At 48.8% G+C, this 13,124-nt stretch overlaps 2 protein-coding genes across 3 annotated transcripts in view; one reads left to right on the top strand and one right to left on the bottom strand.

Moving 5' to 3' along the window:
- The window catches only part of UPF1 (UPF1 RNA helicase and ATPase), a 152,631-nt gene extending 145,220 nt beyond the window's left edge, over positions 1-7,411 (top strand). The window contains exons 22-25 of the mRNA XM_044685354.1: positions 1,304-1,465; positions 1,820-2,037; positions 2,364-2,486; positions 4,674-7,411. Coding sequence (XP_044541289.1) covers positions 1,304-1,465; positions 1,820-2,037; positions 2,364-2,483 — 500 coding nt within the window. The 3' untranslated portion in view covers positions 2,484-2,486; positions 4,674-7,411. The remainder of the gene's footprint in view (positions 1-1,303; positions 1,466-1,819; positions 2,038-2,363; positions 2,487-4,673) is intronic.
- A 1,218-nt stretch (positions 7,412-8,629) lies between these two features.
- Positions 8,630-13,124, bottom strand: part of LOC123232245 (ceramide synthase 1-like) — a 14,522-nt gene continuing 10,027 nt past the window's right edge. Inside the window, exons 1-3 of one of the 2 annotated variants that reach the window (XM_044658631.1) lie at positions 10,762-10,908; positions 9,799-10,673; positions 8,630-9,511 (exon numbers count right to left, since the gene is read on the bottom strand). In XM_044658631.1, coding sequence (XP_044514566.1) covers positions 8,715-9,511; positions 9,799-10,162 — 1,161 coding nt within the window. In that variant the 5' untranslated portion in view covers positions 10,163-10,673; positions 10,762-10,908 and the 3' untranslated portion in view covers positions 8,630-8,714. Of the gene's footprint in view, positions 9,512-9,798; positions 10,674-10,761; positions 10,909-11,075; positions 11,099-13,124 lie in introns of those variants that run through there. The other variant, XM_044658633.1, reaches the window with a different exon arrangement.

Below are 13,124 nucleotides of genomic sequence, written 5' to 3'. Positions count from 1 at the left end.
CTCCTGAGCTCCTGTCATTCTGAATTCTTTGCTATACCATTTATGTTTATTCTTATGTCCTTGGTAAAGAACTCTGGCCTCTAGGCCTGGAGAGTTTGGTTTGTATAAAAGAGCATCCAAAAGTCCTGTAGTCTTTATTTCCACTGGTGCTGAGAATCCATTTCTGTGTCAAATGATTTGCATCTTGTTCAGCTATTATTATTATTATTATCGTTCCTATTAAGACATTGTGCTGCTTACTATTATTTGGTGGTTATCTTCTCCAGCTAAAATCTAAACTATTGAAAGGCAATTTCACAGTCGATTACACAGTAGGCCTAAGGTAAGGGAGTTAGTACTCTACTATGACTTAAAGAAAATGTCCAAAAAAAACGATGTATCTAAGTAAATGTTGTCCCCTTCTTGGTATTGGAAGGCTATGCACATGTTCTCCTAGTCCTGCCATTGACTCATCTTTTAGACTTGAATTCAGGGAGGATGGGGATCAGACTTAAATTAGTGCCTCTGGGCTCATTTAATCCAACCCCTGCCCAAATCCTTTCAAAAACATTCCAGTAAGTAGTCATTGTGCCTTGGTTTGAATATCCCCTAGTGAGGAGAAAGTTACTGCCTCATTAAGTGCAGCTTATGCCATTATTGGATCACTCTGAATGTGGGAAACACTTGAATGAAATTGAGCCCAAATCTGCCTTCCCAATCACTTTTCTCTGTTGGTGGGGAAGAATTAATTGTTTTAAATATATTGAACAGTGACAGATCTTCATCCTTAGAGGATAGATTTGATTTTTGGAAATCATCTGAAACCATTTGGACCCAAGCCTGGTGAATATGCATGTTTCTAGTCAAGCACTCAGTATGATTATAAGGTAGTAAGCCTGGTTTTCTTGTGTGGCTTGTTGAATTGTCTTTTAAAAACTGTTCTCACAGAGGAATTTTAAGAAATGTTTTTAGCAAAGGCACAAAAAATGACTACTTTGGCAAGTAATTCCTCAATCCAGCCATCTATAAGATGAAGTTCCTCCCAACCCTGATAAAGTATAATACTGGAGACTGCCTTGTTGTTTTTTAAAATCAGTCTCATGACTCTCAAATTCCTACCCTTTACCTGTTTTAGTTACTTCAAAAGAAGCTTTCTAGTCAGCTCTTTACTTTGAGGCTTCATTTAGTCTACTTCCACTCTGTTCTGTGGAGCTTTATTTCATTCCTTGGAGAGCTTGCCAACCCCCTTCTTTAGCAAACAGCATTATTTACTGTTAGCCTGTATTTTTGTGTAGGTAAACAACTTAAGGTTTTAACTTTCTAGGACGTCCATCGAACATGTATTTTCAAACTCACGATCAGATTGGGATGATTAGCACTGGACCCAGTCACGTCACTGCTATGAACATTCCTATTCCTTTCAACCTTGTGATGCCACCAATGCCACCACCAGGCTATTTCGGCCAAGCCAATGGACCAGCTGCAGGTATCTCCCTACTTAAGATCTCCTTGGGAATAATTCTTTGTAGGCCCTTGCCATTCTTCCCTGGCTACAATCTGGCAGAAACAGTAGAGGCCAACTTAATTCACCTGTGTATGTCCTGCATAGAATTTTGGAGTTGGGGTCTTGGTTTGAATCCTCACTTTGTTGCTTAAGCTTGTATAACTCTGGGCAGTTCCTTCCATTCTCTCTCAACTCATTGAGTTTTCTCCTCTGTAAAATGAGCATTTTTTGAGACTGTGGTCCCAAAGATCCCTCCTAACCCTAAATTCTATTAAATCGTTTGCAAATAATGATAGTACTAATGATTATAGCAAAAATGGGACTATTTCTTTCTAGGCCGTGGGACACCAAAGGGGAAAACTGGTCGTGGGGGACGCCAGAAAAATCGCTTTGGAATTCCTGGAACTAGCCAGTCAAATCTTCCAAATAGTCAGGCCAGTCAAGATGTGGTATCCCAGCCCTTCTCCCAGGGTCCATTGACTCAGGGCTATATTTCCATGAGTCAGCCATCACAGATGAGCCAGCCAGGGCTCTCCCAACCAGAATTATCCCAGGTAAGTGAGATCCCATTTAACATTATAGGTTCAACTTGTCCTTCTTTGAAGGGAGAGAGGATGGTAGATGCTAGAGGCAGAAAAGGTGGGAACCAAGTTGCAGGTGGGTTTTCCTTCTGGCTGTTTACATACCTCCCCTGAAGAGCCTTGTGCCTTGAGCTGCATCCCTGAGAATTGCATTTTAGCACTTCAGCTCCAAGAGTAAGAGATTACAGGGTGGTTGGGAAAGTCAGTCAAGATCCTTTGTGAAGGGGGAGGGGTCTCCAGGTTGCCAAATGGTCTTAATGCTGGATTTTAAACCCCCCCCCACCAATTTTCTTTCTCAGGACAGTTACCTTGGTGATGAGTTTAAATCGCAGATTGATGTGGCTCTGTCACAAGACTCTACATACCAAGGAGAACGGGCATACCAACACGGTGGAGTGACAGGGCTGTCACAGTATTAGAGTGTAAGGCGGGCACTGGTGGGAGCGGGGTAGGGACTGAGGGAGCTGTGTGCTTTTTGGCTTTGGACTTGCTCTGTTGTCTTACGGAAGTCTTCTCACACACCAGTCAGGGCTGAACCTTCGAATGTTTATTTCTCACTCTCTTTTCCAAATCTTAGACCACTTAAAGACATCAAATTCCTAGAAATGGCTCTAGTAGAAAATTGAAATTTGTAGAAGCAGATGAGAACATATTACAATTCTAGGGTAACAGTCTAGTCTCATCTTATAGATTATAGATCTCATACAAAATGGCTTTTCCAAAGCCATTTTTCGTTAGAGGGGAAAGCGACAGCCAGACTTCTGGTCTCCTGCCTTCCCTAGTTGGTATACTTACGACATTATCCCCATGTCAATTCTGGGGTAAGGATGCTGGAACCATGAAAGCTCCTTTTGATACCTTTGTTACCAGTGCTTTTTAACAAAGCTAAAGTCACTGTTATATTCTCACTGCTCTTAGACAACCTATATAAGTGCTATGGGGAGGGAGAACCGTAAAAAAGGAAAATTTCGAAAAAGAGGATTCTTCTCCTTCTCCCTCTCCCTCCCCCCCCCCCCCATTTTCATTTTGAGTACCATATTAGAACTTGTTTTAAAATGGATTATCCTACAATACATTATACCCTTAAATTAGAAGATGGGCCTTTCAACTCTCTGACTGTTAAAGCTATCCTAAAATTTCAAATGAGAATTTTCCTAGCCTCTTTATTCCCTCTGTTTTGTCTCCTCTCAGAGGTTGTTGGTAAAGACAGGAATGGTTCCAAATTGCCAAATCCACATTTCTCTGTCTTGGCCTAATCCTTTTAGTTCCCCACTGGTTATGTTCTACATATTACATAATTTCAGTCTTAGAAAATACCACATGGGGTGGAAACGATGGAAAATGAAGTGGGAATGAGACAAGGCCTGACTTCATATCCTAGTTCCAGCACTTTCCAGCTTTGTGACAGCTTGTTTTTTTCTGAGTCTCTGTTTCTTATTCTCTAAAATTGGGATAGCCTTACTTGCCTTGCTTGCATTGATTGAACTTTCAGGGTTCACTAAGCACAAGGCCTTATGCTAGTTCAAGGGAGAAATCCAGTGATGGAGGAGTTATAGTTCTAGTAGGGAGGAGAGGCAGTTCCACCAATGAATAGATTCTAGGATGATCATACCTCATATAGGTGTAGGTCAGCAGTTTACACCACACACACATCATGTGCCCTATCTCCTGTGGCCCTCACAACCCCCTATAAAAGGAGTTGCTGCTGCCCCTGTTTGACAACTGAGGGATCAGGTGATTTGTCTAATCACAGGTATCTCAGGTAGAGTTTTGACAGTAAGATTAGACTGGAGCAGCTGTGAATGGCTCACATTTATATAGCTTATTGCCATTTATAAATTAAGCACTTCTTTTTATGGCAGCCTTTGTTTTTTTGTTTGTTTTTTGTTTAAGATTTTTTAAAAAAATTTTAATCCTTATCTTTTGTCTTAGAATCAATACTGTAAATTGGTCGTCCCAAGGCAGAGGGGTAGTATGGGCTAGGCCAGTGATGGCGAACCTTTTAGAGACCGAGTGCCCAAAATGTCACCTTCACTCCACACATGAATTGCCCCTTTACCTCAGACAGAGGAGCAAGGAAGCACTACCTTTGGGCTGTTGGGCAGAGGGGCAGATGATGGGAGAAATGTCCTCAGGTGTGTGTGGAGAGGGGGAAGGGAGTGAGCCCCCTCTGGCATGTGTGCCACATGTTCACCAACATGGGGCTAGGCAGTGGGGGTTAATTGACTTGCCCAGGTCACATGGCTAGGAAGTGTCTCAGGCCAGGTTTGAACCCAGGACCTCCTGTATCTAGGCCTGACTCTCAATCCAATGAACCACCTAGTTGCCCCTAGTCTATGTATTCTTCCCAGGATGAAACAGGAAAAATTGAATTCATTTACACAACTAGTAAGAGTCAAGGCCAAGATTTGAACCCAGATCAGCTAGATCCAAATCCAGTTCCCTTGTATTATATTGTACTGTGCTATTCTCAGGAATCGGAATAGGGAAATCCTTCTGACCTGATACAAGGCAGCAAAGAATGGGTTTTACAAATCTGATGGAAACTGCTATCTAAATCTGATGGAAGATTGTACCCAGCTCTAACCCTTCTCACTTTCTCCTCCTAGGTCAAGAAAGAAGAGCTAAGCTTATGTGGAGCTTAGTCCATCAGCATCTTATTCTGGGTAATAAAAAAATAAAATAAAATGGATACCTGTTTTCCACTGCTAAAACTGAAGCATCACTGTGTGAGAGCAACAGGGGAGAGAGAAGAGAGAGAGAAACCAACCAATGGGGAGAGAAGAGAGGAAGGAACAAGAGAGAAAGAGAGAGAGAGACCACTGCTAGCACACTGAGACGAGGAGAATGGCCGAAGAGGAGAGAGAAGCAGAGCACTGGCTGCACCGCCATGGGAAGGCGGGACTGTCTCAGCATCCCCCGGCCCGCCAGACTGCTCCCCCGCAGCTCGCCCTGACCGAATGAATGGTCAGCTGAGTCCCTGCTCCCCCAGCCCAATCAGCTAAGAGAGAAGGGCCTTCAGCAAGGCTCACTTCATTCCATACTCTGGTTTGTGAACAGGGCAGCGCCGTTCAGAGCAGGAGGGATGGCAAACCCTCATCTCAGAGTTTTGTGTTTTTTTTTTTTTTTTGTTTTTTTTTTTTAAGGGGACTATGTTTTAGCAGGACAAACTGTTCACATTTTAGAAGCAGAGACAAGATTCCTTCTTACAGTTGGCAGAACCCACCACATTTGGCAGCAGCAGATGGCCAGAGCTCCACTCTGAGATGCAGGGTTTGTTGTTCACACTGGCTCTGAAACCTCAGTGTCATCATGTTGCCTGTGTTCTGAAAGGGTTTTTCATTTAAAAGAAAAATTTTGGGTTTGTTTTTAAGAGATTCTTCAAAGGAGCACTTTTTTTTTTTTTTTAAAGTTTGTCTCTGAAATCTTAGCGGTGGACCTGGGAGATAAAAGAATCTTACCAGAAAATTTTTAAGAAATCTAAATTAGAATCACCAACCTCGACAAGAACTTTCAGAGAATTTTAAAGTTTCCTCATTCAGCCTCTTCTTCCTACAAGGGATCACAGTCAGTGAGGGAAATGGGGCCCACGCCCTGATACCTCATGGGGTCCAGCCTGAGGAGGCTTTCACATTTTTCTCTATGCTTTTCATAGGCTATTGTCTGGACTCTACTCTGTGAAAACCAGCCTTTTCTGTAAGATGAACCGTGCGCTTAACCAAGGGGATGGGGCTCCAGGCCATGGTGGCGCTGGAGGAGAAGATGCTAGGCTGCCTGCCCTGTTCACTCCTACTGAGGAAGGGGAAAAGTAGGGGCTCCTGGGGATTATATTGGTTTTGAAGTAAAGACTCAAAGACATTACTGAAGTGGGCTGAAAAGGGGAAGGAAGCATTATGGGCAAACCGGCAGTTGTTGGAAGGTGGCCTTTTAAATAGCTGGTGGCTTCTTTGGTGACTTTCTACTTTTCCAAAGGTAGCTGGAGGAGTCCTTAAAAACACAAACCAACCACAAACAAGGCCCAAGAAAGAAACCCTGGAGACCGGCCCCTCCAGGCGTGGAACACCAATTACAGCATCCTCATGATTGGGAAAAGATGCTGGAGGTGACATATCAGAGAGCACATTTTAAATGACCCAGCCAGTCTTTCTAAGTTCTACCCAGCTTATAGGGCAACTCCAGCCAGGACTGCTGGGGCTCTTATATGACTTCACGCAGTCTTTTTAGAAACACTGAATGCTGGGAACATTCAACTTCTAGTCCTCCTGTTGTCAAACTCTCTAAATTTGGAAGAAGTCTACCTCCTAATTGGCAAGGGTCGGCAGAGTGTGACTTAACTAAATGTAGATAATTTTTTTAAACCTTCCAGAATTAAGTTAGCTTTATGATCAAGGGGCATGAAGGGTTTCTGGCCTGAAAGATGGGGGCAAATTATTTCGCTTATCACTTAGAGAAATTCTAAATTGGCCCCTCCTGCCAGTATACTAAAATGCTATAAACTGCAGTAGTTGTTTTGTTTTCTTTTGTTTTCTTTGTTTTGTTTTTTTAATTTGAAAGCCAACCCCTCTGGTTTCTGTCCTTGAGGTTTTCTAGCCGACCACTTAAGCAAATCTGCCTTCATCTGTAGTTTTCCAAGACTTTTCCCCTCCCTTTTCCTTTCAGAGATCAGTGATCAAGTGTCATTAGATTTCCACCCCAAACTCCATTCTGGACAACAGTGCTGGTGATCTGAGACCTGGGGTACCAGGAAGTACCACCGTTTTGGTTTTGTCCCGAAGCTTACACAGATGGCAAAACAAAAAAAACAAACACCGCCACAAAACCCCTCTCCCTCCCACCCTAACCTAAACCCTCACCCCCACCCTGAACAGCTCTTAAAAAAGCAAATCGGCCATTCTATCCTAAAAAGAAAAAAAGCCTCCAGAGTTTAGACTTCTAAAATGTACAGATAACAGGTACATACGGGCCACCTTCCTTCCTGTGAGATGGACTCTTTTATTTATTAACATTGCCGAAGGGCTTTAAAATTTTTTTTTCTTCCTTCTGGGTAGGCTGCATAGTGCATAGAGTTTTGAAATAGGTTTAAACTGTAACCCTTTCTGCAATGCAATCCATTGGGTAATGTCCCACCTTCCCCCCCCTCCTTATTTCACTGGTTGGAATGCTTTTGCCTCTGCTCTGTGGCTTATTTTTTTTTCCTTTTATTTTTTTTTCTTTGTAGCAAGTTACTCTGAGTTTTATAAATCCATGAACATCAGTGTCAGCACGATGTTACTTTTGATTTTTGGTCAGTTTGTTTTAAGCTGTTTGCCATCAATAAAATATTAATAAAAACACTCTTGCATTCATACTTGGAGCTAGAATTTATTGTGGAGGGACGGAGTCAACAAAAGCTCCCAATGCCCCTGGGACCACTTACTAGGTAAGCAAGGCAGAGGGACTCCACCTGTAATAAATCCCTTCGCTTGCTCAGGGCTGCAGTTGGTCTTCCTGCAGTGATTGAGGATTCACAGAAGTCAGATGTGGTTTTACTGGGCTAGGCTGCTGCAAAGTGCAGGACCAGCTGCCTGCCAAGGCTCATTTCGGGGCTGAGTTCTGAGCAGCAAGCTGGATTCCCCTCCCCTGAGGTTCAAAGGAAGTGCTTGTCTCCCTGCAGAGAGTCTGATTCCTTCTGAATAGTGGCCTTCCTGTGAATTCCTCCTCAGATGGATGGGAAGGAGAGGCCGGAAATGGGAGCTTTGTTGAGGCTGCGGTCCTAGACCCATTGGAGATGACTTGGAGCGCTTTCCCCCACAGCCCTATCCTATCATCCTGCCTTTGGGAGCAGAAGCAGCCTGCACTTGAGTGTTTCCCAATCCATCTAGACCAGAGGACTTCCTCCAGATGCCCAATTGACTAGTGATCCAGCAGTAGCACCTACTCTTTGTCGTTGTTGCCTTTTCACTTTTCCAGAGTGGACCAGAGAAACAGACCTGAACCATTTGAATTTTTTTTTAACAGTAGGGAAACGGTCATCCCTTGGGAGCAGGCCTTAGCAGCAAAAATCAAGATTAAGAAGTACCAGATAGCAATTCTATTAGGACCTGCACACGGGATGGCAAAAATGAAGCTTTGTTTTTAGGAACCATATAGGCAATGACCCACCAATCCATATTACCTTGTCATTTTTGGTTACTGGAGAAATGAGGTAAAATGACTAGTCCAAGGTCTCGTGGTCGTGCTAGGATTTGAATTCTGTTCTTTCTGACTTTTGAGTCCAGTTCTCTTCCCCCTTACTCCAGGCTGCCCTCAAGTGGAATAAACCCCAACTCTTATTTCCCCTTGAATACAACCCGAGCAGGCAGAAAACCCAGTGGAGCAGTGTTTGGGATGAGAACTCGGAGCTTTGGTCAGCTTGGAGTCAGCGGGCTGCACCACTTGGCAGTTCCCTGTGAGCTCTGAGCTTCTGGGGGAGGGGGAGTCAGGGGAGCCGAATATTCCTTCTCTGGGCTCGGCCCCCAGGGGGGTCCCCCTGCGGCCCGGCACCCCGGGACTTCCTTCATTTGGCCAAAAAGGCTCGAGGCGAAAGCAAAGGCAAACCAACCCAGCAGTTTTATTAGTCGGGTTTCCGGGGCGGGCGGGGTACACACGGGGGCAGGAAGGACCGGCTCTGCTCAGCGGCAGCCGCACTCATCCACCACCATGTCCTCGTAGTGGCGGAGGACCACGTTGTCGCTGTTGTCGTAGAAGAGCACGGAGATGGGCGAGAGTTTGACGGGGACGCAGCACGGCGGGGGCGTCGTGGTCGGGGCCACCGAGTGCATCAGGGACTGCATGACGGCGTGGTTGAAGCTGGAGATCTTGGTGGCGGTGGGGAAGAAGCAGTGCCCTTGGCAGTAGTTGGCCATGAAGCCTCTCGGGGCGATGATCCAGTTGTGCCAGCCCACATCCCGGAAGTTGATGTAGAGCTGCCTGGCCTTGCAGGGAGGGTCCAGGCCTTCGAGAGGGGCCAGGTGGGTGGCCCGGCGCTTCCTGACGGGGTGCCGGCAGAGCTGGGGGTCCAGGGTCACCACCAGTAGGGACGCCTCCAGAGAACGGCCCAGCTCGGCACACAAGCCTCGAGGCAGGCCGCTGCCCTTCCCACCAGGCAAGATCTCGAGCACCAAGCTCAGGTTCTGGGGGAAGCTGGCATTCCCCGGGGGGCCCAAGCCCAGCAGGTCAAAGTGGAGGGGCTCCTGCAGCGTGGCCACTGAGTGGCTCAGCAGGGGCTGCCCCCACAGCCGCGAGCCGTGGCCGGGGAACACGCTCAGCTCCCAGCCTTGGCCAGGGGAAAGAGCTCCGGGGGCACCGAAGTTCAGTTCCAGGCGGACCAGCGTCAGCTGCTCCCGAGGCTCTAGGAAGGAGAGATTGAAGAAAAGGGGCTTCTCCAGGCACAGGGCGCCCAGGGCTGGCTCTGGTGAGGCAGCGGCTCCTACGGTCCAAAGTGGGAGGTGAGGGGAGCTCCCTCCCCCCGCCTGCCCCCCTCTCCCGAGCCCACGTCCCCGCCCTCAGAAGGCCCGGAGAAGCCCGGAGCAGGACCGGGGGCCCATGTCTCTACCATCCAGGGACCTTCGCTCCCCGCCCCCACCCCACCCCCATGGCCGGGACAGTTCAAGCACCCCTCCCCCTGACTGAGGGAAGCCAGGAAGCCTGGCGGGGCTGCCCTTCCTCCTACGGAGCTGCCCACAGATCCCGCGTGCCCCCCCACCCCCCATTTACCGCCATCGAGGACGTGCCGAACGATGTTCCCGGGGACGCCCAGCTCCTTCACGTGGCAGGGCAGGGGCTCGGGCTCCTGGGCCATTTCTGGTCCTTCGCCCCTGGCCCCGTGGCTCTCTGCGGCCTGGGGGCCCCTTCGGAAAAGCCGCCACATGACTGGGGGGACGGGACGGGTGGGAGGGGGCCCCGAGGGCGGCCGCAGCCCCAGGGCCTGGAGCAGAGCATTGCCTTGGGGGGAGAGGGTGCCGGGCTGGGGCTGGGCCAAAGAGGGCTGGGGTAGGGGCAGGGGCAGGGGCAGGAGCAGGAGTAGGAGCCAGGTCAGAGGGACAAGAAGCAGCTGCCGCTGCCGCTGCAGGGACCACATCTTCCTTGGCTCCAGCCACCCGAGGGAAGTCTGCCGCTGGCCGAGCCCCTGCTCCGGGCCCACTTATAGTTCAGGGCACCCCTGGGGCGCGAGGGCACGGGGCGGGGGGCGGCGGGAGGGGCTCACCCCGCCATTGGCCAGGGAGGTGTGAGAGCGCCTCCCCCTCCCCATCCGGAGCCCTTCCGTGCCCAGAAGGATGAGGGGGCGGGGGACGGGGGTCGCCGTCTCTCGGATCCCAGTTCTCCACTCCGGGGAACCTTCCTGCCCTCTGTGCGGGCCGGCGGATGCGGCCTAGCGAATTCCCGCGGGTGGGGTTAAGGGGGAGGGTCTCCCCTCCCCTTCGAGAGTCCGCGTCCATCCCCAGGCAGGGAGCGCGGGCGGGCCAGTGGGGAGGGGCGGGGCGGGCGGGGCGGGGGAGGGGCACTAGACGGGCACTGGACGGAGCGGGCCCCAGGGGTCTGCAGCCCCCTAGAAGCGCTTGTCTTTCACCAGCCCGTTCCTCAAAGGCTTCCTGGAGAGGACAAAGGAAGAGGGAGATGAGGCCGTCTCCTCTGCCCACCTCGGCCCTCCCCCGGCCGGAGGCTGCCATGGTTACTCACTCTTCTTTCCAGGGCTTGGGGGGCGGCAGGGGGCTGCCCTCTCTCCCAGAGGCCAGGGCCCCGGCGCCGTCTCCCGCCTCCTCATACTCCCTCACGTCGCTCACCTCTCGGACCTGGCCCGTCAGCACCTTGGCCGCGAACACCACTATGTACTGGGGGTGACGAGAAACGGACAAGGGGGCAAAGATGAAACCGACAGATGCATCCCTCCTCCATCTCTGGCCTCCAGACGGAGGGGGGAACCGCTGCAGAAACTCTGTCATGCATATCTACCCTTCCACCTCTGAGAGGCAGCTGGACGCTGGGGGCGAGACTCGGCACTCTTTGGCCTCAGTTTCTCCATCCACAAAATGGGCCTAATAATAGCATCTTCCTCCCCGGGGTCAAATGAGGTAATATTTGTAAAGCATTGAGCACTTCTGATCCAACATTCATATGCCTGCTAGCTGGCACACAGGAGGCACCAGATCCATGCTTCCTTCCTTCCTCTAGTCACCAGGCCTTTGATCCCCCTCAGCCTGGGCAGATAGCAGGACCCCGACTCTCACTTTCCTAAAACTCAGTGACTTTCTCCCTGAGGAAACTTCAAGGACTTCCCACAACCTTCAGGGGGAAATTCTTCTTCCCTCCCCTCCTCTCCAAGGAAGAATGTGAGACAAGCCCCTTCAAGGGCTCACCTGGCTCTGGCCCCCGATCCCAGGCTGACTCATCCTGGCAACTTTCACAACCCTATTTAGGGTTTTCTTGGCCAAGCTGTTTGCCATTTCCTTCCCCAGATCATTTTACAGGTGAGGAAACTGAGGTAAACAGGGTTGAGTGACTCGCCCAGGAAGTGTCCAGAGGCCAGATTTGGACCCAGGATCTCCCATTGCCAGGCCAGCCTCTCTATCCACTGAGCCACCTAGAGGCCCCTTCCTGTCTGCTTTCTTCCCCTCAGCCCTAGGATCCGAGGACCCTGGCCCTTTTGCTATTCCTTGAACAAAACAGCTCCCCTCTCTGGCCATTTCCCCTGGCCCTTCTCTCTGCCCCTCTTTGCCTTTGCCTCTGGACTTCTCCAAAGAAGACTTAGCTCAAATTCTGCCTTCTGCAAGAAGCCTTTCCTGGCCCCTGCTGCCCCATCCACTCTTTACAGATTCTATGCAATATCCAGGCTGTTTCCCCTCAAGAAGGAATGGAAACTCCCTGAGGGAAGGGCCTGCTTCCTTTCTGTTTTTGCAATAAATCCTCCTTGAAATCACAGTGAATTGAAAACAGTCCTGGCATCTCCAAGCCTGGGCACAGAAGAGGAAATGCACTTCCCTTCCTTCATTTAAGGACACCAAAGAAAAGAGGGGCAGGAAATAGCAAGAGGGAAAGTTATGCAAAAGCAAAAGAGACATTCATTTATTTTTGTGTTTGCCCTCAAAGGGAAGCAAGGATTATTTCCCCCTGTTTGGCAGATGGGAAAACTCTTCCAGAGTTCAAATCTGACCTCAGACACTTCCTAGCTATGTGGGCAAGTCACTTAACCCTGTCTGCCTCAGTTTCCTCATCTGTAAAAATGAGCTGGAGAAGGAAATGGCCAACCACTCCAGGCTCAGCATCCTAGAGTCAGACACCTTTGGAACAACTGAACAACAAAGAAGAAACCAAGGCTTTCTCAACCCTACATCACTCAGGATGTGTCTTGGATGTGGCTCAGATCCCATCAAGGCTATTCACCAGCTGTGGAACCTCCACAAAACCCCTCTCATACCAAGTCTCAGTTTCTTTATCTCACATCACAGGGCTATCATGGAGAAACCTTGTCGTTATCCCTACCTAAAGTTCTAAGAAAAAATATGAACCCATATTATTCAAAAGAGGCAGAGTGTTATAGGTGGGACAATGGATTATTGGATTCAGATTCAGAAGACTAAGATTCAAAAATTGACTCTGCCCCTAGCTAAGCCTGAGTTCAAATCCAGCCCCAGAAATGCTATAGCTGTGTGGTCTTGGGCAAGTCATTTTTGCCCGTTTGCCTCAGTTTGTTCATCTACAAAAGGAGATAACGGCATCTCCCTCCCAGGGTTTTTGTGAAGGTCAAACAAAAGAATATTTGTAAAGCGAATTTAACACTGGCTCTGACCCACAGTAAGCACAACCTAAATGTTTGCTGTTGTTGTTGTTATTATTATATACATAATATAATAAATAATATGTATTATATAATAATAAAATCCATTTGGGGTTTTCTTGGCAAAGATACTGGATTAGTTTGCCATTTCCTTCTCCAGATCATTTTATAGATGAGGAAATCGGGGCAGACAGGGTTAAGTGACTTGCCCAGGGACACTGTGCTAGTAAGTATCTGAGGCTGGGGGCCAGCCCCACAGTAATCATAA

Source organism: Gracilinanus agilis, chromosome 1 (genome assembly GCF_016433145.1).
Source record: "Gracilinanus agilis isolate LMUSP501 chromosome 1, AgileGrace, whole genome shotgun sequence".
Taxonomy (NCBI): Eukaryota; Metazoa; Chordata; class Mammalia; order Didelphimorphia; family Didelphidae; genus Gracilinanus; species Gracilinanus agilis.
This window is presented reverse-complemented; position numbering and strand designations above follow the sequence as displayed.